This window comes from Misgurnus anguillicaudatus, chromosome 3, assembly GCF_027580225.2.
Source record: "Misgurnus anguillicaudatus chromosome 3, ASM2758022v2, whole genome shotgun sequence".
In the NCBI taxonomy this organism is placed as follows: domain Eukaryota; kingdom Metazoa; phylum Chordata; class Actinopteri; order Cypriniformes; family Cobitidae; genus Misgurnus; species Misgurnus anguillicaudatus.
In genome coordinates this window covers 11612924-11637739 of record NC_073339.2, presented here as the reverse complement: position 1 = coordinate 11637739, position 24816 = coordinate 11612924, and the positions used below count along the sequence as shown (strand labels likewise).

Below are 24816 nucleotides of genomic sequence, written 5' to 3'. Positions count from 1 at the left end.
GTTTGGAACTAAGTGCTTTGGGTCATATTTCTTATTTTTTTTTTCGCTGACGAAAATTCCGCGAAACTCCGTGTTAACAACCATAAACGTATGCAACCATGAACTGCGCTCTCCACAATGACGAGAAACTATCAGCAATGGATATTAATTTTTAGCATTTTACTACTACATATATTTATGGAGATGAAAATTAAAAACCCAGCATGTCCAGCTATGATCAGCTGTTCGGCTGATGACCTGCGTTCGCTTGCGGCATTATGAGCACGCGTCGCGTCCAAACGTCAGACTGGTGGTCGCTGAATAAAACTCCTATAAATACCACGAAATCACAGAACAACGTCAGCATTATTTAATCCTATGATGTTCGTAACAGCTGCCGTATGCATACGGTTAGCCTAAAGGCTATTTGAAGCTCCCTAAATACAATGGCAAGCAGTTTTATAGGCATTCGCGTTTTCCATTATGACCACCAAACTTTCTTAGCTATGATTGCACGCACATATAGAGCAACGTGCTTACAAGTATATGGCAATATTTCAGTCAAACAGTTAAAAGATGCTTTGAAGTTTAAAACTTACCAGAGCAGGCTTGGAGCGCTCCGCTCTGCTAGTGGGGGGAGGGGCAATGCACGGGCTGCAGGCAGCCTCCAAGAACACAGAGCTGCCTGTGGGCGCCTGTCTGTAATTAATGCCGGGGAAAAGCTATCGGCGAACGCAAGCCGCGTATCGGCCGATGCCGATACACCTAAAACCTGCTAAAATCGGCCCGATGTATCGGCCGGCCGATATATCGGTCGATCACTATAAACTTCTTAGCAAAAAGCTGAAATAATTGCATTTTTGTGAAGGAATTTTGTTCGAGATCAGATTCAGAACGATTATCAAAACATACACAGAGTTTAAAATAATTTTTTTTTTAATTGGGTCATCTAGTGGATAATCGCAGTATTACAGATAACCATAAAAACTGATCAGTAACACATTTTTTTCATGCAAATGTTTTCTCTTGATTGATGAGATAACTCGTCAACGGCGGGGAAAGAGTTAATGTCAGCAAGACAAGAATCTTAAAAATATAATGTATACATTACAGCTTATCCAGTAGTTGTACAAGCCCTAGTGAGTATATTTGAAGAGTTTCGTTGCAAAATGAGATAAATCCATTTTTTAACATTTTTGTGAAAACATGTTTATTATTATGTTATCATGTTATTATTTTGTTTTATGGTGCTACTTAGCTTTATTTTTTAAGTTATGAAGGTTTAAATCAAAACAAACCAACTGCAGCTGAATTGATATTAACTGGAATGCACAAAAATTAAAAAAACGGATTTATCTTGTTTTGCAATGAAACTTTTCATTTGCAAAAAGTGTGAAATGTATAAAATTACCCTACTTGGGGGCTGCTCTTATTGCCAAATAAAAAAAAGGTTTGGGAGATTTCTAGTAAACATAACTTAAAGTCTCACAGTGGGGAAAATCTGTTTTTATTGTTGTTTATATGTCCATGTGGTGTTTTTAATATGTTTTAAAACAAGCCATGTGCAAATTCTTTGCTGAGTATTTTCTCCATAAAATTGGAGACAGTCTCATTCCTGTGGTTTAAAATCGCCTTGGTTTCCAACGTAACAGACATGTAACCAATCACATCAACACAGCTGAATGCGTATCAGCAGTTCATTTTAAAGATATTATGTATGGATGCCGCATAGACTTGGTGCTGAAACAATTTCAGGGTTAGTGCTGTAACCGGCGGCGCCAGCATTTTTCATGATTTTTACAAAAGTTTAATGCCTTCCAGAAAATGTTCTTCTTAAAATATATAAACATACAATATATCAAATGAAAGAACAGACCATCTGCTTAAAAAAATGTAATCCTGCCTTTATTAGTTCTTTTTATCACCTCTCAAATATGGGTAGGTTTCTTCAAAAACACCCAATTTTGAGCAAAAAGCTGAGATAATTCCATTTTTGTAACTTTTGAGAGAGATCACTGGCATGGAAGCGGTTTCTCTTAATTGATGAGTTAACTCGTCAATGGCGGGGAACGAGTTATAGATTAGTGCTGCAAATGCACAGTTCATGTATCCATTGTGTGAAACCGAACTTGGCAGTTGTGTGTCTGAAAATTTCGAATGTAGCATCTATTTACATTTATATCTATGGTGTGAACGATTTGCTAATTTGCATATTCATAACTATGCTCCGAGCTAATTTGCATATTCATTAGATCTGCATATACTAAATGAGGCAAGGGTGTAGAGTTACATTTAGGCTGTTTTAAAGCATGAAGAAATTACTGCGACAGGTAAAACTTTTACATTTGCTATTATGATGCGCCAATGGTGCTTTCCATTGAATAGTACCCCACGGGTTGGTTTGGGTCAGCTTACTTTTGTGAGCTTTACCACTGGGTGCAGTACGTAGTACCAATACTTTTTTAGTACCACCTCGGATGGGGTTCCAAGCAACCCGAGCTGATACCAAAACGTGACGCGAAAACACTGTAGATCGCTGATTGTCACTACCAGCATAATCACTATAATGTAAAAGATTAGCTTTAACTTCATGCTAGCTTGCGCTGTCTCGAGCAAACGTGTTGTCATCTGTGCTCTGCTATAAGTTCCCAAACTCCCTTTTAGCGATGGAAAACATCCACATGTTCAGAATCAGGAACACCATAACAGTTTAGTTTGTGACGGCACATTCGCTGTGTTCACGTCCGCATATATGCTTAAATGCAACCTAAATGAGGGTCAGCGGAGCGCATCGACTGACGCCACGGTTGTTCATACAGAAACTGTCATGTGAGACAGAGGTTGTGATAAACGCGATGTGCAAACATCTATTTGTGGTGGTAAATTTTAATTTTTTGGCAGACTGAGAAATAAATCAATGTATGAGAATGTACAACAACGCTCTCACTTGTATGATGTCACGGCAGTAGACAGCGCAAATATAACGACACGCCTATTATCCCTCCCACTGCGAAGTGTTACTAAACTCAATGGAAAAGCTAACCAAGCCAAAGTGAGGTAAGCTGACCCGACCCAAACCAAACCACGGGGTACTATGCGGTGGAAAAGCGACACAAGATGACTTTTAGCTGACAAAATTCTTGACTACAGGGAGACTTTAAACCAGCCTAAGAACAGTACAGAAAACCCAACAAGTTTTGCACATCCTCAGTTTTTGCTCTAAACTTTGGTCAGAAAAATTATCAAGCTAGCCAAGCCATGGCTACTCCGAACGAAGACATTAAAAATATGAGATGTCTCTGTGTGCATGGGTCTCTGCCGGGTTAAAAGAGCACTTGTTAGGCTGACATTATGGCTTTTTGACCTACCAACAAACTCCCTTTCTTTTGATAACAGGTGTCTTTCTCAACACATGCATGCTTTCAGAATGCATCCATCCCTTCAGAGCCAAAAACAGATTTCCCTCTCCATTCCTGCCTAACTGCGGCCCGCTCGCTCCTTCAGCCGCCCTTCAGTCAACACAAAGACGTTCTTTGAGATGCACTGGTCAACAGGAAATCCTCAAGTACCATCTCTTCAGTAGACATCCACAGTCCAGCTGGAACAAGCTGGAATGACTGGTGGCATCTTTTCATTGGCCGATTGCAGGTTAATTTTCCATGCAAATACAATAAACAGAGAAAACCCTAAGAAAATTTTATTTTTTATATTTGGTTTTAGATTTTCCTGATTGATTTCAGTTATTCTAAATAATCAGCTTAACGTTTAGTTTTAGGGCTGCCAATGGCTGCGTCTGAAATCTCTAAAATGTTGCTTTTAGAAACAGCAATCCAATGTTTGATTTACTTCCTTTTTCCTGAGATACCATCATTGTCTTGTCCCACAATTCTATGTGTGGTCGTGCTCAGGAAATGTGATTGGTCAAACCTGGTCGAGTTCGAAAAAATAAAAATGGCGGCCAAAAAGGAGGTGAAATTTTGTTTTGCGTTAGATTTCTCATAAGGATGAAATGCAAGAATACTTTGGCACATCAGTGTTTCTCCCTTGTAAAGGCTGAGAAATGACTTTCACACAGGAGTACTGACACCCATCTGGAAATATCTAAGACTGGTGAAATATCTTCGAGATGAGTCAGCTTTTAATGACAACACCAAACTAGTGAAATCTTTAACTAAAAACTCTAAAAACATGAACACCATTGCACAATATAGTAAAGCATTGACATCTTTTAAAAAATGCTACTGTATGTGGAAATCATCATGCCACATCCTGATCTTCCTTCTGTCTCTCTGTGAATGATTTCCTAATGATTTTGTGAACATCGCAAACCATCTCACATTATCTTGCCTTCAATCTTTGTATGTGCCGAAACATTCACCACCTGTTTGACGAGAATCAGAATTTGAACTCTGAAACGTCTGCGTCAAATGTAAACATTTACATAAGCGTTACAAGTTTGCTTTTCTTTCAAAATGCAAACGCTTGACTTCAGGTCAAAAGCAAGGCTAGGATTCATCTGATATGTGGAGGAACCGATGCTGAACTGAGATCACCCAAGCAATTCTCTGAACAGATATGCAGTTCCATTTAGCGCTTAAGTGCCTGATCTTAGATCAGTGCAAATTGATATCCATCCACTGTGGACAGAAAACAGGAAGTGGTATGCTTTTAATAGACTATCATTAGGAGAATCAATGTACTTGTATTTTTTATTAGAGAGGGGGTCTTTGGAGAGTAGGGTGATGTGAAACAAAAGCATGGGTTTGTTTTGCCTCCAAAAGAATTTGTGTTAATTTGGCGAAAATGACTCTGTCTGAAGTTGACGGTTGCAACAAATGATTCTGAATCAAATGATTTGTGCATCTAACAATTCAAAAATGTTTTAGATATCATCTGCACAAACATGGACTCTTAATCTTGCATGGTACCTTTTGTTAACACGAAAACTGACAATCGAGTACGGAAAATGCACAAAAATGTGCCCAGATCGTTTGATTTTTTGTTTTATTCACACTGCAAATGATTTTCCAGAATCTGTGCATTCACACACATGCCGTAAAGATCCCGTAAAGACTGTAGTAGTTTTTTTCTCTACTGCGTAGGAAGTTTGCCCATTTTCTGTGATTTCTCTCTTGTGCGTGCATTTTTGTTTATGATAAGATCATAAAGTAGTGCATGACGTGCTGTTCTAGTATACTGATGAATGAATTCAGCTTTAGCCATAGACCGTAAAAAAATATGGACGTAGTGTCCGTGACATCACCCATTGGTTTGTGAAGATCGCTTTTGAAGCTTAAAGTAGGCGTTGCCTGCCGTCGCCATCTTGGCCGCGCGTCCCCGCGAAAATTACTCACGGAAAACCGAAAATAGGTAAAGAGGCGGGACATGGGTGAAGCTGAGGTGAAACCACGCCCGCCTAGCGCGAGTCTAGTGACAACAGTGGCTGCTCAACCGACACTCAAGCGGCCACGCCCTTAATTATGCAGAAGTTTAAGGCTTAATATAATCTAAACGGATGAGTTACAAAAAAATTCACCCCCCTCACAGTTGTCATGAAGGGCAAAATTAGCTATATAGGCCAAAAAACACTTTTTGTACCACGCTGTAAACATTATTTTCTACTGTAAAGTTGGCCATTTTTGGCATGGGGGTCTGTGGGAGTTGGCTCCCTTTTGGGGCCGGCCTCGGGCGGCCAGTCGATGAATTGCAGTTTAAGTCACTTCAGTGTTGGCTTCATTAGAGAGATCGGAAGGTTGCCCCTCGGCTTTAGCACGGCTTTTAGGGCAATGTTACTTGGTCCCCTTTTGGGACCGATTCGTGTTTTTGTTCACACAGAAGGTCATCGGCAATTTTCCAAATGAATGGGGTTTAGGTTACCTGTGATGAAGCCAGCAGGTGTGGGGGTCAAGCTGTGGAACTGTTGGTCATGTTTGGCTCTTTCGTCCACAGATATTACCCATGTATCCGACCCCCCTACAGAAAGAAACATAGACAGAGATAAGCATCAGCACAATGCTTCAACCTTTGTTTAAGGTTCATCGAGAGAGACCACAGCTACAAAACTTTGCTAAAACATACACAGGCCAACTCTTGTCCAATACTGTCTGTGCTGAAAACAAATACATAAATAATCACTTTTTTTGGGTCAGTTAACAAACAAATCATCTGCTCTATAGGATTGTGTTAATTGGTTGCCTATAACATCTTGCAAATGTTTGGTCATCCGTTGTTAAAGCTAACATTGTTGCTGCAAAATTAGAAAAAGGATTATGTTATCATAAATTGTGATGAAGACTTATACATTTCTTGGAAGCTTAATTTAAAATGTTGTAATGATGAACACATTTTTCAGTTATTTGGCACACAGAAAGATGCAAAAATGTACAACATGCATATCTTGCTGAATAGGGGTGGGCACTATGACCAAAATACGATAACGATATGTATCATGGTAGAGTTATGTTTTAATACGTTTTTTCTGTTATTAAAATCGTAAATAGCACAGAAATTTTCATAATTCTCACAAAAACCTTATACAAGCATAAAAAGAAGATAAAAACAAACAAAACTCAAGATCAATGAAGATAAGCAGTCAGTGATGAAAGAATTAGGCCTTTCACGATAACAAATTTTGCTAGACGGTAAATTGCCTCAGAATTTATCGCGATAGACGATAACATTGATGCTCCGGGACCATTATAATAATGCAGATACACCTTTTCAAAGATCTATAAACTTTTATTTCTAAACAATAAGTAATACTGGAACTGGAAGACATTTTAAATATCCACAAGAAATGAACAAAATAACAGGATGATTGCGTTTTAGGTGCATATGCATGTTTGTCGTGTTGCCACTTTTAAGTGCTACGTTTTTACCACAAATGCGACACGGCTCGGTCATTAGGTTTAAATCCAAAGTACTCCCACACTGCAGCTGTAGCGTTTGGTTTTGAAACTTGGCTGTTTACACGTGGTATAAGTGGACGAGAGAGACATATCATGTTTACACCTGGTATTTAAATCCGTCTCTTTTGTCCACTTTCGCAACTTCTGTCCTGAATACTGTGAGGGGGTGGTCTGTCGAGACGGTGGGCGAGTCTCTCCGCTGTCATTTAAATGTGAGCAGGAGTAATTATGAGTTTATATGGACGTGAACTAATATTATGTCCACTGCTTGTTTAGCAAGTAAACATGCTGCACAGTATTTTCTACATGTATATGTTAGAGCTTTCTCTGAATTTTCAGCACAATTGATGAAATAAGATCGCGCAACTTTCACACGCTTGCAAAATGAAACTGCGGAGATCACCCGCTTTAGTTTATCAATGAAAGGCTAAAAATAGCACTGTTCACCTTGTGTCAGAAAAGACGTAAAACATTGTGATCCGATCGATGAAAACGCATGTTAATGACAAGTGTAAACAGCCTCTAGTAAATCCATCTTTTTCTCCAACTCTCCTCTCAACTAGTGTTTTCTTCTGCTACACTCCTCCACGGCGCTCATCCTCCTCAGTACGCCTACTGTGATAGGCTACGCCAGGAGTCCCCCCTCCCCACACAGATCATGCGACTGACAAATGACTGACAAGGGTTCACTCCTTGTCACTCGTTGCACGGAGCGGTCATCCAGTCTCTTTGGTAGAGAGAGAGAGACAAGGAAAACAAACAAGCATGCAAATGTGAATTATCGCGGCCTAAAAAATGAGAGAGCTCATTTTATTTACCGTGCGATTAATCGATTTATCGTTTATCGCGACAGGCCTAGAAAGAATGATAATAAATAATTATGTAGCCTATGTATGTATATGTTTTATTTAAGGTACAAAAGTGATTTAGTTAAGAGCAGTGAGAGCTTTTCTCTCAATGCTGTTAAATAAACATGAGTGACAGACAGGAGCAAAATTAGGTAACTTCCCCTTTAAGACAAAAGTCCGGATCTAATATACTGTTACACATGGGTTTTCTCTTTTAGCTGTTCACTTTCTCTTAAGCACTAAATGGTCGTGTTTATGAGAATACTTGCAAGATGTGAATGTTGGCGCATATGTGTATATATATATATTTTTTTTTCAGGCCAATAAAGTGGCAAAAATGCTCACGAGCAGCGGTTGCGCGAATTGCGCGCTCCTCACACACAGGAGAGTGCATGAATATAGATCTGTTGTTTGTGTTTCAATGGCTTAAAATAACTTGTTTTAAAACTGCGATGCTTTAATATGTTTACAAACGTTAAGTTTCTGTGACCACGCACACAGGAGCGTGACGTGGGCACGTAACCTTGATAGAGACTATAGTCCAAAATCTCTACTGGTTGACAATTTCCTACTGGTTAATCATGTGTACCGCTTTTTCGCCGACCCTATTGCTGAAAATGTTTTTTTTCTTCCCTATTTTACATTGGTAACAGTGCCAGTTAAAATTGTCTGTACAAAGATTTCAATTGGAAATTGATGGAAAAATTGGATGAAGATTCCTACTCCTACTATCTATAAATCTTAAAAGAAAACAAAAAAACCTCCAAAAACGCCTACGTAAAGGCCTGGAAACCAAAGCAACAATAGTTCTGTGAGGGCGTCCCTCTTTCATTCACTGATTCTTTTACTTATTCACTGACTCACTTTAACTCTTCAATTCACCGTCCACACATTCACACACACTGACTGCTCCATACACATACACACACACACACACATACACACACGTGTCAGTCATGACACGCATCAGCTCTCACCTCCGAAGGGCGTGGGAAACTGGGCCATGGTTCAGTCCGTCAGCTGCCGTCAAGGCACGAACTCCTGTAAAACAACACAAAGAAACCTTGAGCTTTCATACTTGCACTAATTTAACACCCTCGACATGAGAAAACAACACAACGAAATGAAGTTTTACTTCCCATTTTGTTTTAGCTATAATTATTCAGATTTTACAGGGGATGAATCAGGGGATGAGTGTGCCAAGAAGTTCCTTCCCAGCCATCAAAACACAAAACCACCGCATTTAATCATTCATTTGACTGTTAAATCGCCTGCTGTGAGCAATGCTCCCGTTACTACGAATAATCAACAGATCTCTGCTTAACTTTTGTGTTGTAACGGGTTATACATTATAGGTGACATTTAAAAGGAGAATGCCCTTGGCCACTGCATCATAATGTTGTTCACCATCTTTATCATCATGCATCATCCTTAAAGGGGACATATCATGAAAATCAGACTTTTTCCATGTTTAAGTGCTATTACTAGGTCCCCAGTGTTTCTATCAACCTAGAAAATATGTACACTTGTGAACAACCCAGTAACTAGTTTGGTAAACCATTCTCTGCAAGCATGTGAAAAAAATAGGTCATTGAAATTTGGCTCCCCTTGTGATGTCAGAAGAGTAGGGCCCTATAAAATCCGTTTTATTTTTTCCGAAATTCCGTTTTATTTTTTCCCAAATTCCGTTTTCTCCGTTTTAATTTTTGCAAATTCCGTTTTATCCGTTTTAATTTTTGGCAATTATATTTTTTACCCTTTACTTTTATTTTAGTCATAAAAAGAGTGTGCCTTTAATGTTAATGATTAAAATGTAAATGATTTGGGGGAAAAACTGGATAACAGGATTACTTAATGACTATAAAAGATGCATTTACACACGCACATACACACGCACGCGCGCGCGCGCACACACACAACTCAATTCAATGCATTGTTTTTTAGTGTTGTTGCAGGAGGCTACAACAAGGTGTCAACGCAGTGGTGCCTTCAGAAGTGCCTTAAACACATCAATCCAGCGGATCGCGATCCATATTTTATACACAATCGCTTGAAATGCATATAACTTTACAAACATACACAGGATAGTGATCTGACTTAGGACAGCGTGATCACGCAGCTCTTTGCACGTGTGAGCGAAAGAGAGACAGAGAGCGGCGCCATGATGCAGATGATTATATTTTCAATGCGAGGGATAGTTAGTTTGCCTCAACTCGCTTGAAATGCATAAAACTGAACAAATACATGAGGATTTGTGTTCGCACTGCGGACAGATGCGTGAGCGCGTGACCGTGAGAGGTACAGTGAGACAGACATGGATGAGAGAGTGCATGTATCTTTGCGCTCACCGTGAACAGTGTGTTGACAAAACTTCCAAAATAACAGTTCTCCGGTCACATAAAAGTCATGTGAGACCTGCTCGGAACTAAGTGCTTAGCGTCGAATTTCTTAATTTTTTCGCTGACGAAAGCAGAGTCGTGGAGAGCCGCTTTGCCATGGTTTCAGTGTTTTGGAGGAGGTCTGAAACGACGGGAGTGGGCGTGTCGCCCAGATTTACTTCCCCCGGTCTGCATTTCCCCCAGACATACGTTCGTCTCCCACACAAAAACATAATTTTATTCAAAATATGTAAAATTCCGCAAAATTCCGCATTAATACTAGATTCCGTGTTAATTAGCCAATTCCGCGATTCCGTCCGCGATTCCGTGATCGCGGAAATTATAGGGCCCTAGAAGAGGATAATACCGCCGCTTAATCTGCACAATCCAACCACAGCCCTGCCATTTAGTGCAGAAATCAGCTCACCCAAAAACTGCACATTTTTGCTCACACCTACAAAGTGTCAATTTTAACATGCTATAATAAATTACCGTATTTTCCGGACTATAAGTCACACTTTTTTTCATAGTTTGATTGGTCCTGCGACTTATAGTCAGGTGCGACTTATATGTCAAAATTAATTCATACTGACTAACATGAACCAAAGGAAAACATTACTGTCTACAGCCACGAGAAGGCGCTATATGTTGCTCCTGTAGCCTACCCCTGAAAAAAACTGTTAACTGAAACATTAATTAAAGACAATGGAGAAAGACTTAACAAACAAAATGCTCCCCAAAAGAATAATAATTTTCTAAATAAATGCGACTTATAGTCTCCTCTTCATGATGCATTTTTTGACTGGTGCGACTTATAATCCGAAGCGACTTATAGTCTATTCTGAGCTAAAACTTCACATATGTACTCTGGGGACACCAAAGATTTTTTTGACATTTTTTAAAAGTCTTGTGAAATGTGCCCTTTAATATGAACTCGCTGTAATCTGCATTTGCACATTCAGTTTAAGAACAACCCCGGAGTCGCATAAAAAAACTGCTGACCCATCTTTTAATCGGAGGAAAAATTAAGCGAGAAAAATTTAGATCTTTAAAGGCCTCAGTCTGGGACCAGTTATGTCCCAGCTGTGTAAACCAACTGCTAGAGAACACGCATACACACTCCAGCAATGACACTCAGGGGCACCTTGCCCAAATTATTTAAATCAATGCCAGACCGCCCCCCCCCCCTCTCTCTCTATCATTTTTCTACACTTATTGCATACTGGAAGTCACTACTCTCTCAACGGGGTCCAATCACATTGGAAATGGATTTTACTAATAAAGCATGCAGATACATAGATATACTAAACACCGGTGCTGGGATGATTAATCACTATTCATACTAATAATACCTGTCTGAAGGCGATGCTCATGTATTATTGCTCTTTAATAAGTAGGAAGTCCTTATCAATCTAAAATGTTTTAGTCGTGTATAACATGTATTTAAAAAAGCAACACTTGTCAACAGTTTCACCATAATTCATTGAGAAGCATAGCAAGCATAATCGCACGATTAATCATTCTGCCCTACTAAACACTGAAAAGTTTGTTGTAGTGATTCATGGAGAGGAGAAAGTTAAACGTATACCGCTACTTCTACGGACTGATCTTGTGATAAGCTAGCAAAAAGCAGGGCTGAAACCTGATGTGGAAATCCTGATGTTTCACACTCGTATATTGCATCACTCCAAGCCAATCAGATGGCTGCCTGTAGACTGACTAGCTTTGACATTTTCCTGTGATACATTTTTTGCTATGACATTTGAAGCGGTTTCGTTTAGAATAAGCACCCAAAGAAAACTCATGACACGAAACAATCTCAAACTTACATCAAAATATATCACATTATACAATGAATTTCTGTAGGTTTGTAGCCTTATTTTTCTTAAGTTTAATTACTTTTTTAATTATGATAAATTAATATATTTCTGGCACCATCTGACAGCCCACAGTTTGAGAATAACTAGGGATGTAACGATTCAATCGCGGTCCTCATTAAAAATGCCTGTCTGAAATCGATTCTGAATCGCAAGGCTGCGATTCTTTGTTTTATGCACAGCTTGTGCCTGTATTACGGCATTTGGTCGGTAGGAAGTCCTTATCAATCTAAAATCATTATGAGGCGGAGTCGTTTATAACGTGCATTTAAAAAAGCACTTGTTAAACAAAATCATTCATAATATTCCTTATTATCATGAAAATACCTGAAATAATTTGAAGAACAGGGTATAAATATTCCTGTGTAGACATTTCCTGGAATAGCGTTTGTAATGCTACTTCTTGTGTGGCACAAAGGGAGTTTCTGCATGAGAGCGCCCCCTGGCATTCGGATGTGCCGGGATTTCACCGTAATTCATTCATTGAGAAAACGCCCATTTGCACGATTAATCGTTACACCCCTAAGAATAACCTTTTTATAAAATACTCCTTTTTGTCCGAAAGTTGCTCATCAACACCGAAACATCTGAAAATGGTCACGTCCCTGTAACGCATATGTTTAAACCATAAGATGCTGCCTTCAACATGTTTCATTTAAGTCACATGCTTATTTACATTTTGCAATCTGGAGAATGTACAAACTTGCAATATATAAGGACTTTTTAAAAAAAAAAAATTTAATTCCAATCCTTACAAAAAACATTAATGGTGTACATCTACAAAACAACGGCATTGATATATTTTATGATATGTCAAATAAGCTGTTTTCAGTTAGGACAGCTCAGACAAGCATTTTGGTCATCATGGGCTCGATTGCTCGAGTACTCGAACGTGGCACCGATGATCGATCACGAAAACAATGATCATGCGGGTTTATTTATTTATTTATTGTGGTTTTGGCAGCATTTGGATGTCTGGCTAGCGTTACAAGCCCATGTGGTAGTAAAGACTGGGTGCGTGTTTGACCTTGTGTTGAGCTACAGTACGCAGACTGGCGTATGACATCAGTTACGTTACCATGCATGATTCAAAAACAAACAGATAAGTCCGGGCACCCGGGACTTGCGCGCTCCTCACAGACAGAAAGAGCAGCGGTTGCGCGACTTGCGCGTTCCTCAGACACGGAAAGAGCGCACGCATGTAGATCTGTTGTTTGTGTTTTAATGGCTTAAAATAACTTGTTTTAAAACTGCGGTGCTTAAATACGTGTACAAACGTTACGTTTTCATGACCACGTGCACAGCAATGTGTCGTGGATGCGTAACCTCATAGTCCAAAATCTCTACCGGTTGACAAATTTCTACCGGTTAATCACGTCTACCGGTTTATCGCCCACCCCTACTTTCAGTACATAACTTAGTTAAAGTCTTGCATTTTGTGCAGATTATATGCACGTTGTATAATACATTTATGTTGTGTCAAGGCTTAATATTATGTAGAGAGCCTCATATAGAAAGTGCATCAGTTTGTTTATTAACCCTTTAGTTTCACTTCATCACGCAGCTTTTCCTGTTAGAGGTTTCTGATCTAATTAATCTAGTATGTGTTCATTGTTCTGTCGTAGTTTCTTCAAAAGTTTTATTTGATTGTTTTTAATAAAAATATTTCATTTTTAACATTATTTGTACGCACCTCCCCTTTGATTGCCCCGCCCTCAGTTAATCGAGTACTCGTTCTTCAGAACTATGGATTAATCTAAATGAAAAAATGAGATAAATGTACATCCCTAAAACTTAACACTGAGAAACGTCCATTTCCAATCTCCGAATAATTGATTATTCCTCAAAATCTGTATCTTCGTCTGATACAGGCTCAAACATAAGGTCTGTTTGCACACACACAGAGCTACTGAACTGAACTGCTCTGAGAAACAGCCAATCAGAGCAGAGCTCAAGATTATTATTCATGACCCTTTCGAATAAGGTAACAATAGACCAGTTAATTCTAAGGGTGAATCCTAGCGTTGTAAATGGACATATAAAACGTTTTTGGATCATTTTTGCACTTGATAGAGCCACATACCTCCTATATAGATATCAGAGAACAATTTAACAGATTACTTCAATTAATTCTTTGGAATCTTTAATCTAAACACTGCATTTGCTAAAATCTGTCTCAGTTGAAGGTCACTGGCTGCAGGGTGTGTTTGTGCCGAGTTTTAATCTGAAGCAGTGGGGTGTTCTCAAGGCGGAAAACTAAGCCCTCCACACAGTGACAGAGAGCTCAGCTCAATAGTAAAAACATGCTGTTCCCCTGATTAAACAGGACACTGGTGACTCTTTCTCTCTCTCTGGCAGAGAGCAGTGTCAAACACTGCAGTTCTAGTAACACTGTCACACAGTTGAACTGGACCTTGTTATGGGCGTACAAATGGCCGTGACCGTGTATGTCTTTGAGCATCTGACCTACTTTTCCTGTCACCCTTTTTCTGATCCTAATGAAGCTTTTTCTTCGGGACAATGCTCTCAAACACAAGTGTTCTGAATGAAAGCCCAGGAAAGGGAAACGCTCAGAGAACACAAACAAACCAGTGTTTTCGGAGGACCCGCACGTCTCTGTCAGGTTTGGTTATACTCTAGCCTCAGTAATCTGGACTCACTCTGGTGAATTTGAACACACCCCGGAGAGGACGGACAAACTGTGGTGATTCAATATGATTGGAATGCTCTCACTAGGTGAGACGAGTCTGGGTCAATGGTTCAATCCATGTCTGGATTTATTTTATCTAGGCCTGATTAACATATATTTATTAATGGTGCTTGCTAGGGCCCGCATCATTATTACTGCCGCTTTTATTTTTTTTTTACAATAAACGAAGGGCTCTAGACTGCCACCAAATGGTGGCATTTTGTAATCAAAATTTGAGAGTGTGCCACTGAATTTTACATCCACCAGTAAATTTGACCTTTTTTTGTGATGTGACACTGAATTTGAAACAGCACATTGTAATTTCTGGATCTATCATTAAAGGATTTATTAGTTATACAGTGGAAATTAGTAGAAATGTGAATATTTGGTTAGCATGTTGATTTACAGTGTGTGCCCCTAAATTTTCTGGTTGCGCCCCTAAAATTTTCAGTTGGGGGCCACTGTGCCCAGAGCCGGCGCCAGACCATAACTAACAGGGGGGCACTTGGCTTCCAACGGAGGGGCACGCAATAGCAACAATAACTTGCAAAAACAAGACATTAAACACAGCAAGCACACATACAACTGGTACAGACTGTCAGCTAATTTCCCGTGTAAAGTGCAAAAGACCACAAACTATGCGCCGCGGCCTTTGACTGCGGCGTGAGCGCAAGCTGAGCTCCGCTGCGCTCGCGCTTTGCTCGACGCAACAACAAACCGCCCTCGCGCGGCGCAAGCAATTGAAATGAATGGGTTTCATAGCGCAGCGCACACCGCGTCCTAGCTTTAAAAAAGCCGCTTTACCATAATCACGTCGTAATGCTGTTAATGGTCTACAGCCACACTTACATTTAAGCTTACGTAATTTAAAACAATGCTAACTTACCTTTAAAATAGCTGAAGACGGCGTGTACGAACATTAAACTTCCTTAAAACAGTGTCCTGTAGATTTGTAAATTCCACCTCGACCTCTAATCTCTGAGTTTGAGCCAGTCTGTGTTTGCATGAAGTCAGATGAAGCAGGCGGTGCTGGTTCGTTCTAAATGTTCTAATATCCATATTTTACACAATCCATAAAATGCCGCGAAAAAACATGTTGCTAGTTTCAAGTCACAAATATGCTAAAGACGTAAGACGGGTGAGATGCGGCAATACATCCAATCAGAGAAACTGGTCTGTTTTAATTAAAGAAAACATATATCAACTATATTTTCCTCATTTGATTACATTAAAAGTCATGAAACATTCAATGTTAAATTTATTTTAATTATTCTTGATATATATTAAATTAATAAAAAACTTTGTAGGGGGGGCACAACAACCTGTTTGGGCGGGCACTGCCCGCGAATGCCCCCCCATGACGCCGGCCCTGACTGTGCCCCTCGTGAAAAAAGTTAGTCTCCACGTACAGTGCGCGTGATACAATTTTCATCATCAGAAGAGTGCACGTGTACCGCCATCTATGTACACGTACAAGACTTAAGGGTTAAGGATTTATATTCGCAACTTTCATTTTCAATTTTCGATTAATAGGCAACAATAATTAATTAAATCGATAAAACTTAACGATTATCAAAGCGCAAGGTCATGCACATGTGTGCAGCACCTGCGCAAAACACATACAATAGGCGGAAAAAATTAAGAGATCGCGCAGAAGTCAAACTAGCCATGATCACAACAATGCTTGATGACAAACACACACCTGGACTTTTTAACGTCATGCGCGACGAGACTGGTTGCCAACACAACAAAATGGCATCCGCAGTGGATCTGATAAGGTCCGATACAGAAAATGCAAATACGGTTCAGCATACTGAAAGCAAAGACCCTCTCTAGTAAAGGCTCCAAGCTTAGCATAGCATTACTGCTAATGCTGTTCTAAACAGGGAAGGAGACCAGAAGCCATTTTAATGAACAAATTAAAATGTGCCGCAGGTCTAAGCTGAGGCGACGACAGGAAAAGTGCCTTTCGTGTGCTTCTTGGATATAATTACAACAAACAGTGTATCAATGACTCAGAGAGTGAGGTGAACAACTTGAAAAATAACATTTGATGAAATAAAACCTTTATTCTGACATGTCATAGACGCATGGACTTACATTCAGAGTTATACACTGTGTATATTAGTCATTATATTTCATTACGAGATGAGTTTAAATTGATGATTTTATCAAAACACCAACTACATTGACTAATTTTACACTCATTTGTTATTTAGAAAAAAATTACTCTTGTAATTTGCGTGAGGAAGCTGGCGTTTTTACGCACACTTTCATGTCATTGGATATATGCCACTGCAGTAAAGGCTATTAAAGGTAACAATTATTAGATTGATTGATCGTTCATTTAAACGATCATCGAATATGGAAAATTGCATAAATTAACATCCCTAATGTAAACGCTTGCGCTATGGACATGAATGATACACAAAATCATGCTGTTTGTTGGGGACAGATGTTTTCTCTGCAATCATGCTTATAATTTCACTAATATATCATCATTTATCAGGATGAAATAAAAATCAGTACAGGTCATTTCTACAGGTTAAGACATTTCTGCCTCTGAGTGGTATCGTCATTTCACTCGGCCCTATACGTTTGTCTGCTATCAAGTGAAAATGCACACCTCTAGCTATCAGGCAAATCGATCCTGATTATTATATCCTATGTTTTTCTTAAATGCCCAAGTACTTCATTCAGTATTCATTTGTTATTCAATTGGCAAATAAAAAAATATCAATACTATTACATTAAATACCTGGAACGTACCTTCAGGTGCTCAGTTTTTCTATAAATCAATAACATCTCAAGAATCACAAACGCAACATTGGATTCCTTTGCTCTCTGAGGAAATTCAACTGAATACAATACAATACAAAAGACGGGTCCCCCTGGAAAGACAGAGAGTTCAAAAACAAACACACACACAAATCCAGCAATGGATTCATCACTCAGGTGATGTGAAACTCCTAGGCCAAACTAAATGCGAGTATTAATAATGTCAACACCACGCACACGTCTGCATTCCTTGCTAGACCGCATGGGGGTCTCCATGAACACAGCCAGACAAACCCACACAGGTTTACATTCCTCCGAAAAGCAAAACAGCCTGTCTTGGACTGTGTTCAGCTTTGACTGCAATAAACAATATTAGTTGAAAAACATAACAGTATTCAAACATAATATGTTCCTTAAAGGGTGCACAAGCAGACATGTATGCCTCAACAAATACTCTGATGTGTTAACACAAGAACTGAGGTGATCATAGACAAACATGCAGTCGGGCACCACTGCACCCACCGCCACTGATTTCTGTTAAGGTTGAGACAAGCAGGCAAATGGGAGTCATCCTCGCAATACAGTATTTCCACACAGATGCATAGTGTTTAGATGCTTATGGTTTCACTGACAACCCCAAACGGTTACAGTCACCTCTCAACAAATCACAGACATGCTCTACCCCACCCATATTTTAATGCAGTCCAGAAGCAAAGAGGAATTCAGCCTAAAACTCCAACAACACACCTAATATTTTGCAAAACAGATCTTTTTTAGCTAAGCTAGTAAAACATTCAGTTAATTCATCAAGTTTCACTTCATCGTTCGAGTTATAACCCTCCAAAATCTGATTTCGGATCATTTGTTCAGTTCCACCCAAAAGCATTTGGAAAAGGTCATAAACTGAAGTGCTTTCTCTCCAGCTGAGGTAGGCAGAACCACAGCTCGGCTTTAATAGTGAGAATGGATAGCTGATCTTCAACGGCTTTGGCTGGTTTCAGAGAAGAATATGAGCCTGAATCAGCCGATACTGAGAGAATCACCCATTAAAATGAATATGACCATCTTTGGAGGAGGGCCTTTACCTTTGTGCTTCTGTCCTGTGTTAAGACTAGGTTATAGGGATGCACCGATAGGATCTTTTTGGGCCGATACCGATTTAAACAGACAACTTCTGGCCGATACCGATATTAAACACTTGTATACAATACAATATAGTTGGTCTATTTGCTAGTTTATTTCTGCATCAAATTATTTTTACTGAACATGGATAGGATCTAATTAACATTCAACTGACCAACATAATAAGAGAGGCACAAATTAAGCTAAAACAAATATAAGACAGCATGACAACCTTCAAAGGTGGTTTTTGCTATTCAGCATAACATTAACTCATTTTTTTACATATAATGGATTTCTTTATGCAGTTAATAAATAAACAATCGGTATCGGCCTTTCTGCTATTGCCGATATGCCGATGGTTTCAAATTCATCAAAACTCGGCCAATAATATCGGCGGCCGATACATCGGTGCATCACTACTAGGTTACAAGCAATACTCTGTGCAAAATGCTCCACAGCTAGACAAATATTCATAACACCTTTATAGTGTTACATAATTATGAATATGTATAGATAAATGCAGAATGTATAAATCCCAGAGCGTGTTAAGACTTTACTTACTTTACTAAGTAATAGAACCTTTTTAGCTAGTCAACAATAAAAAGTTTATTTTATGGAGGGGCCAAGGCCAAAAAAAATTAAGCAGAATCAAACCAAATTTAAAACCTGTGCTCAGTTGCAACAAACTTAAAAAAAAGCTTAATGATAATAGTAAGTGCATTAAAAAAATAGTTCTCCCGAAATGAATTTTCTCAGATAATTTACTTACACTCTTGCCATGCCAGATGTGTATGACTTGCTGAACAGAAACAAATGATTTTATATTAAAATACCATTATGTTATTTTCTTACCTAGGGATCAACATGGTTAAGCTCCATAAAGCACATGCATCAATCAAGCAATCCAAATGACTCCACCAGGTTAATACATGTCTATTTACTGATACTTTTGTGAAAGGCTTAATATTTTTAGCTTTACATTTCGACCACTAGATAGCATTCTTCTTATGTCTAAGCTTATTCAGTGACAGGAAGTACTAGCATCGTCCCCGATTCACATAAATGCAATTTACCGTAACATATTGCATCGCAACACATGTAACATGATATGTATCATATCACGAGAGTTTTGCCCATACACAGCTCTAATATCCACGGCAATATAGAGATACAGTACATTGATAGTTTTGGATGTCACTGGTTCATGTTTGTCGTGTGAGGAAACATGCATATGACGACTAGACGTGGAATATCCAATTAGATTTGATCCTATCGACATGCCGCCATATGCAATCTATAAAACACTAAATAATAATGTTTTCCACAATGCATAATAATTGCATGGTCTCTTGCAACTGGCTACAGAACATCATGTAAACCTGGAGTGGGTTTTTTCTGGCGGTTTCGGCCAGTAAGCATCCAACTATCACCCATAACACACTAGCAACCACTAGACTTTTGCACCATTTATCCTCTTTAGAATTTAGTTTATTTCATCTAAAGTTTTGTTTATTTATTGTTTTAAATGATTTTACTGTGAATGCAAACTCCATTACTGTTATACATACACTGGATAAAAACAGCAACACACTCAAACTCCTACAGCAAAGCAAGGACACCTGATAAGCATTCGCAATTAAATGCCTCTATGCACAACACAGCACATTGATAACGATAAATAGAAAATTTAAAGACCCCCAATTTTCCTTTTCATAATTTTTACACTTCTTTTGGTATGCAAGTATGTGTTAAGTTAAAAATCACGAAGTCTACGATGACGCAATACATAATTTTTCAGACAACAATGAATGCATGAACAACGATGTTTTCTGCTTTTCAAAACAATAAGCTTTGTAGAAATCAGCGCGTTTCAGAAAAGCTGGGCAAAATAATGCGTTTTTTAAACTATAAACCACGTGAACACATTGCATTACACCAAATACCGGTCTTTTTAGAAACATAATAGGGGCTCTTTAAAGTATTTTGCTAAAAACCAGACAGGAATTAACAGGCCTGGTGGAATAAACTGCTAGATTTGAAAGATTAAGAGACCCCCTCACTTCCTGTTAACCTAATTATCTAAACAAAAAGACGCTTCTGCGCCAATGGAAACACAAAGAGAAACACATTTCAAAGAGAGCAGCAATAGGGCAGTGGTGGGCCAAAAAAGGACCGGACTGAGCTGTGCACAGCGGTTTGTGAATCTCTTTTATCTCGCACCCCAGACGAAAGTCTCATCTGTACACCTGTGGGGGATGGGGGATAAAGAACAGAGAATCTATGGATGAAAGAAAGAGACAGAAAAAGGGTGATAGGGACATAAAGTGGACAGATAAACTTGAGGATGCAGAAAGAAAGCATATAATGCAGGGCTCCAGACTGCCACCAAAATTTGAGAGTGTGCCACTGAATTTTACATCCAGTCGCACATATGTGACCAGTTAATTTGACCTTTTTTTGTGATGTGACACTGAATTTGAAACCTCACATTGTACTTTCTGCATTTATCATTAAAGTATTTATTAGTAATACAGTGGAAATTAGTAGAAATCGGTGTGTGCCCCTAAATTTTCTGGTTGCGCCCCTAAAATTTTCAGTTTGGGGCCACTGTGCTCCTAGTGAAAAAAGTTAGTCTGGAGCCCTGTAATGACTTGTGAACTAAAAGGCCAAACAATAAGCTTGCCCAATCATCTCAAACCAAACAAAGCTGAGGCCATGCCCTGCACCCCAATATTTAAAGACCCACTGAAGTGCATTGAAATGCAGAGCTTTGTTTGATGTTGACACCAGAACAGGAAATTGGGGCAAGACAAACAGAGTGGTTACTTTTCCTGTATAACTTAGGGGTAGAGCATTGCGTTAGCAGCACATAAGGATAACATTAGGATAAAAAGTATACCTAATAATCCACTGTAAGTCGCTTTGGAAAAAAGCCAAAATGCATAAATGTAAATAATAGTTTAATTTATCTCATATATCCGATGAGAAGTGCAGAATGATGTCATAAAAAATGTAACTGATCAGTAGTGACAAAAGTGAAAGACTACGCAGAGTACACGCCAAACCCGAGGCATCGCTTTTCTCGCTCTAGATTACTCGCGGGATTTAACTTCGTGTTATGCGAATTTTTCTCTTGAGTTGAATATTTTCAACTTGTACGAAAACGCGTTTGAGGCATATTGTGCGAAAATGCGATATATCGCGCTGCTCAATTCGCGTCACCCCGCGCCAGTTCGGTATGTAAACTACTAGCGTTTGGTGTGTACGCCCCATTAGGTTTCGTTTTAAATGTGAATTTTGTCAATGTTTTGGAGCCAAAATATATCAACTCTGATTTCATGGAAACTTAAAATTAGTGATCACTGCTCAGATCTGTATGGGTTTTCCCAATATTAAAACGTATTTTTTATTTCGCTGAGACACCCAGTCTGTGACAGTTTAAGGGTGTTTCTTGTAAGGTCTAAGCTGCAGTCAAAACAGGTTTTCCACTTTAGACCCGTGATCAGGGAGTGCCTCTATAAACCAGGGCCTGGCCAGGTTTATGAGGAGACGAACCCGACTCCAGCTGTTCATAAAAGCATGACCCAGTGTTTATGCCTTACAACACGAGGACTACATCGTAAAATCCATCTACTTATGCAAAGCCAACAAATTTAGGCTACCACACAAGAACCTATTCACCTTCATAGAAAGATATGCTGGCCAGCATCCACACACGCGCATTGGTTCATATGTAGAGATTAAAGATAAAGATCGCACGTGTGCGTGGCCCCATATGTGTAGTGATGATAAGCTGCAGTAGTCTCTTGCTGTTAAAACTGCCCCATCAGGATATCTTCGCCTATGTTTTCACCAACACGGCTAACTTACCGTTACTACATTCTGCATATAAGTTAGCATACATTACCACAACACATCAAACATCCAAATAATCCACTCTATCACTGACCGTATCGTTGCCACAGAAATCCACATTGCCGCAGTACCGTATTAAAGTCCCTGTCACTGGTAACCCTCCAGCAGCCGTTAGCCGGGGTGCTAACTACACCACTAAATCAGAGCAAGGCTTTACCTGCAATCTTTAAAGAAAGAGCGAGCTTACATAGGCCTTATTTTTACAGTAATAAACCTATAAACAATAGTGTTATAGATGTGATGTAACCGTTAAAGTACCGTTGGCACGAACGAGCGAATTTACCTCATAAATCGCGCCAAGCGCGCGCTGAAATTCCACAGATTATTCGCACGAGCAGCGGCCGCAGTCACTGTCAAAAAAGGACAATCGGCCCGAGACACACAAACACTCTTACCTCATCGTTCAGTTCCCATCATATTTCATACACTCCGTGGTGGAATAAACAGAAGGAATATGAAATGAAAGGCGGAGGTCTCTTCTTGTCTCGTTTAACGCGCGAGATAAATTCCAGGCTTATTTCTTTGCCCCTTCTGGGCTGGCTCCTCGCTTCCTCCGTGCAGCTCCGCTAGTAGTGAAGGGAAAAATGAAACGTGCAGACGTCATGCAGGCGTCCGTGTCGACGCGAGTACTTTAGGTAGGGGGCGCAATTCGGCCGAAGTCAATTGGTTTGCCACAAACACACTTCAAGTATACAAACTATAAATTAAAAAACAGTAAAACTAGAGGTTTTTTTTTGCATTAGAAAATAATGATTGTTGCGATAATTGATGATTGTTGTTTATTATGGAAGCCCATTTCCGCCACATAGAAAAAATTAATTTAAATTAAAATTAAATTAAAATTAATTATAATAAAAAAATCGAAATGATGACTTTAACCCGGCTAAAAAAAAAACAGTTTAGATCAGCATAATTCCCATGCTGGTTTAGCTGGTGGTCACCAGCATAACATTACCAAAACACAACATATGCTGGTCTTGCTGGTATGCTGATGACCACAAGCTAAATCAGCATGGACCAGCATGGGAATTATGCTGGTCTATGCTGGTGGTCATCAGCAAACCAGCACCAAAACACAACATATGCTGGTCTTGCTGGTATGCTGTTTTTTCACCAGGGAAAAGTCAAAATTATGAGATAAAAAGTCAACTTTAATAAATCCGACATTTTATCTCATAATAATAGGCAACATTAGCAGAGGCAAAGATCGTGTTCACGTATTTTAACGCGGATAAAATAGATGCAACTGAAATAGATGCAACTGAAATACTAATTCAGCAAGTCTTTTCGTCAACGCAGTCGGTGGAGAGCAACTATGCCAGACTCGAGAATCTGACAAGCCCGCCTTGCCATTGCAAGTTTTTTGGCACACATCAGCGTGACATCAAAGTCGGACGTAACTCGGACGCTTTTAACCGGCATGCATATCGTGGCGATCACCGGTGATCGATTCTGGGCAGAATTTGCTCATCTCAAATGAGCCTTATGATTTACCAGAGCATATTTTTTCTTATGTGGCGAAAACGGGCTTCCATAGGGGTTTATTCCTCTAGGGGGCAATAAATGGCTCGGACATTGCACAGTTTCCTACTATTCACAAAAGAAAACATATTAATTAATTATTTATTAAAAGTATTATTTATTTATTTTAAAACAAATTGTGATAATCAATTAGATTTAATATCCTGTCATTGATGGTTAAATGCTTTCACATGAAACCACAACACAAAATATGTGAATGGTTTATTTTCATTTATAGTGAATGAATAAATGAATGATTTATTTCAAACTGACAACACAGTTAAGCTAACAACACAGTTGAGCTAACAAGCAACAACATATAAACTTCAGTCTGAAACAGGTGTAGGCTGAAGCCCTTGCTTATAATGCCTACCCTTTTTTTAAAACATCTCATATTTTAACAACATAAAAATAAAAAAATTATGTATTGCCTTATACAGTCAAATTCTGATAAAAAATATAAACATTAATTTTGCCTATTTATAGTGAGAATATGTATATGTTCCTAGAGATTATATGCTAATTAATATTATCTTTTATTTCATTTATATTGTATTAAGAGAAAATCTATAAAAAAAGTTTTATGTTAGGAGCATTTTGCATTACACCTAAACAATATTTGACATGGACTAAAAATAAACAATCAGGAGTCCCTGGATGCTAAACACGGCCATATGGATTAATGCTAAATGTTATAGAATCATATTTAAATTTAATCAGTTATTTTACTATAAGCAAAAGATGTAGTGGTAATCTAACATAATCCCGTACACATTATGCTGTAAATGAGATTTTAGGCGT

The 24816-nt window shown here is 38.9% G+C and overlaps 1 protein-coding gene across 9 annotated transcripts in view; it reads right to left on the bottom strand.

The window, feature by feature from the left end:
• The window catches only part of itsn1 (intersectin 1 (SH3 domain protein)), a 68497-nt gene extending 45416 nt beyond the window's left edge, over positions 1-23081 (bottom strand). For 8 of the 9 annotated variants that reach the window (XM_055204602.2, XM_055204603.2, XM_055204605.2 and 5 more), the window contains exons 1-3: positions 22890-23081; positions 8713-8776; positions 5857-5952 (exon numbers count right to left, since the gene is read on the bottom strand). In XM_055204602.2, the coding sequence (XP_055060577.2) occupies positions 5857-5952; positions 8713-8740 (124 nt within the window). In that variant the 5' untranslated portion in view covers positions 8741-8776; positions 22890-23081. Of the gene's footprint in view, positions 1-5856; positions 5953-8712; positions 8777-22777; positions 22801-22889 lie in introns of those variants that run through there. The other variant, XM_073861155.1, reaches the window with a different exon arrangement.
• Positions 23082-24816: the final 1735 nt, after the last annotated feature.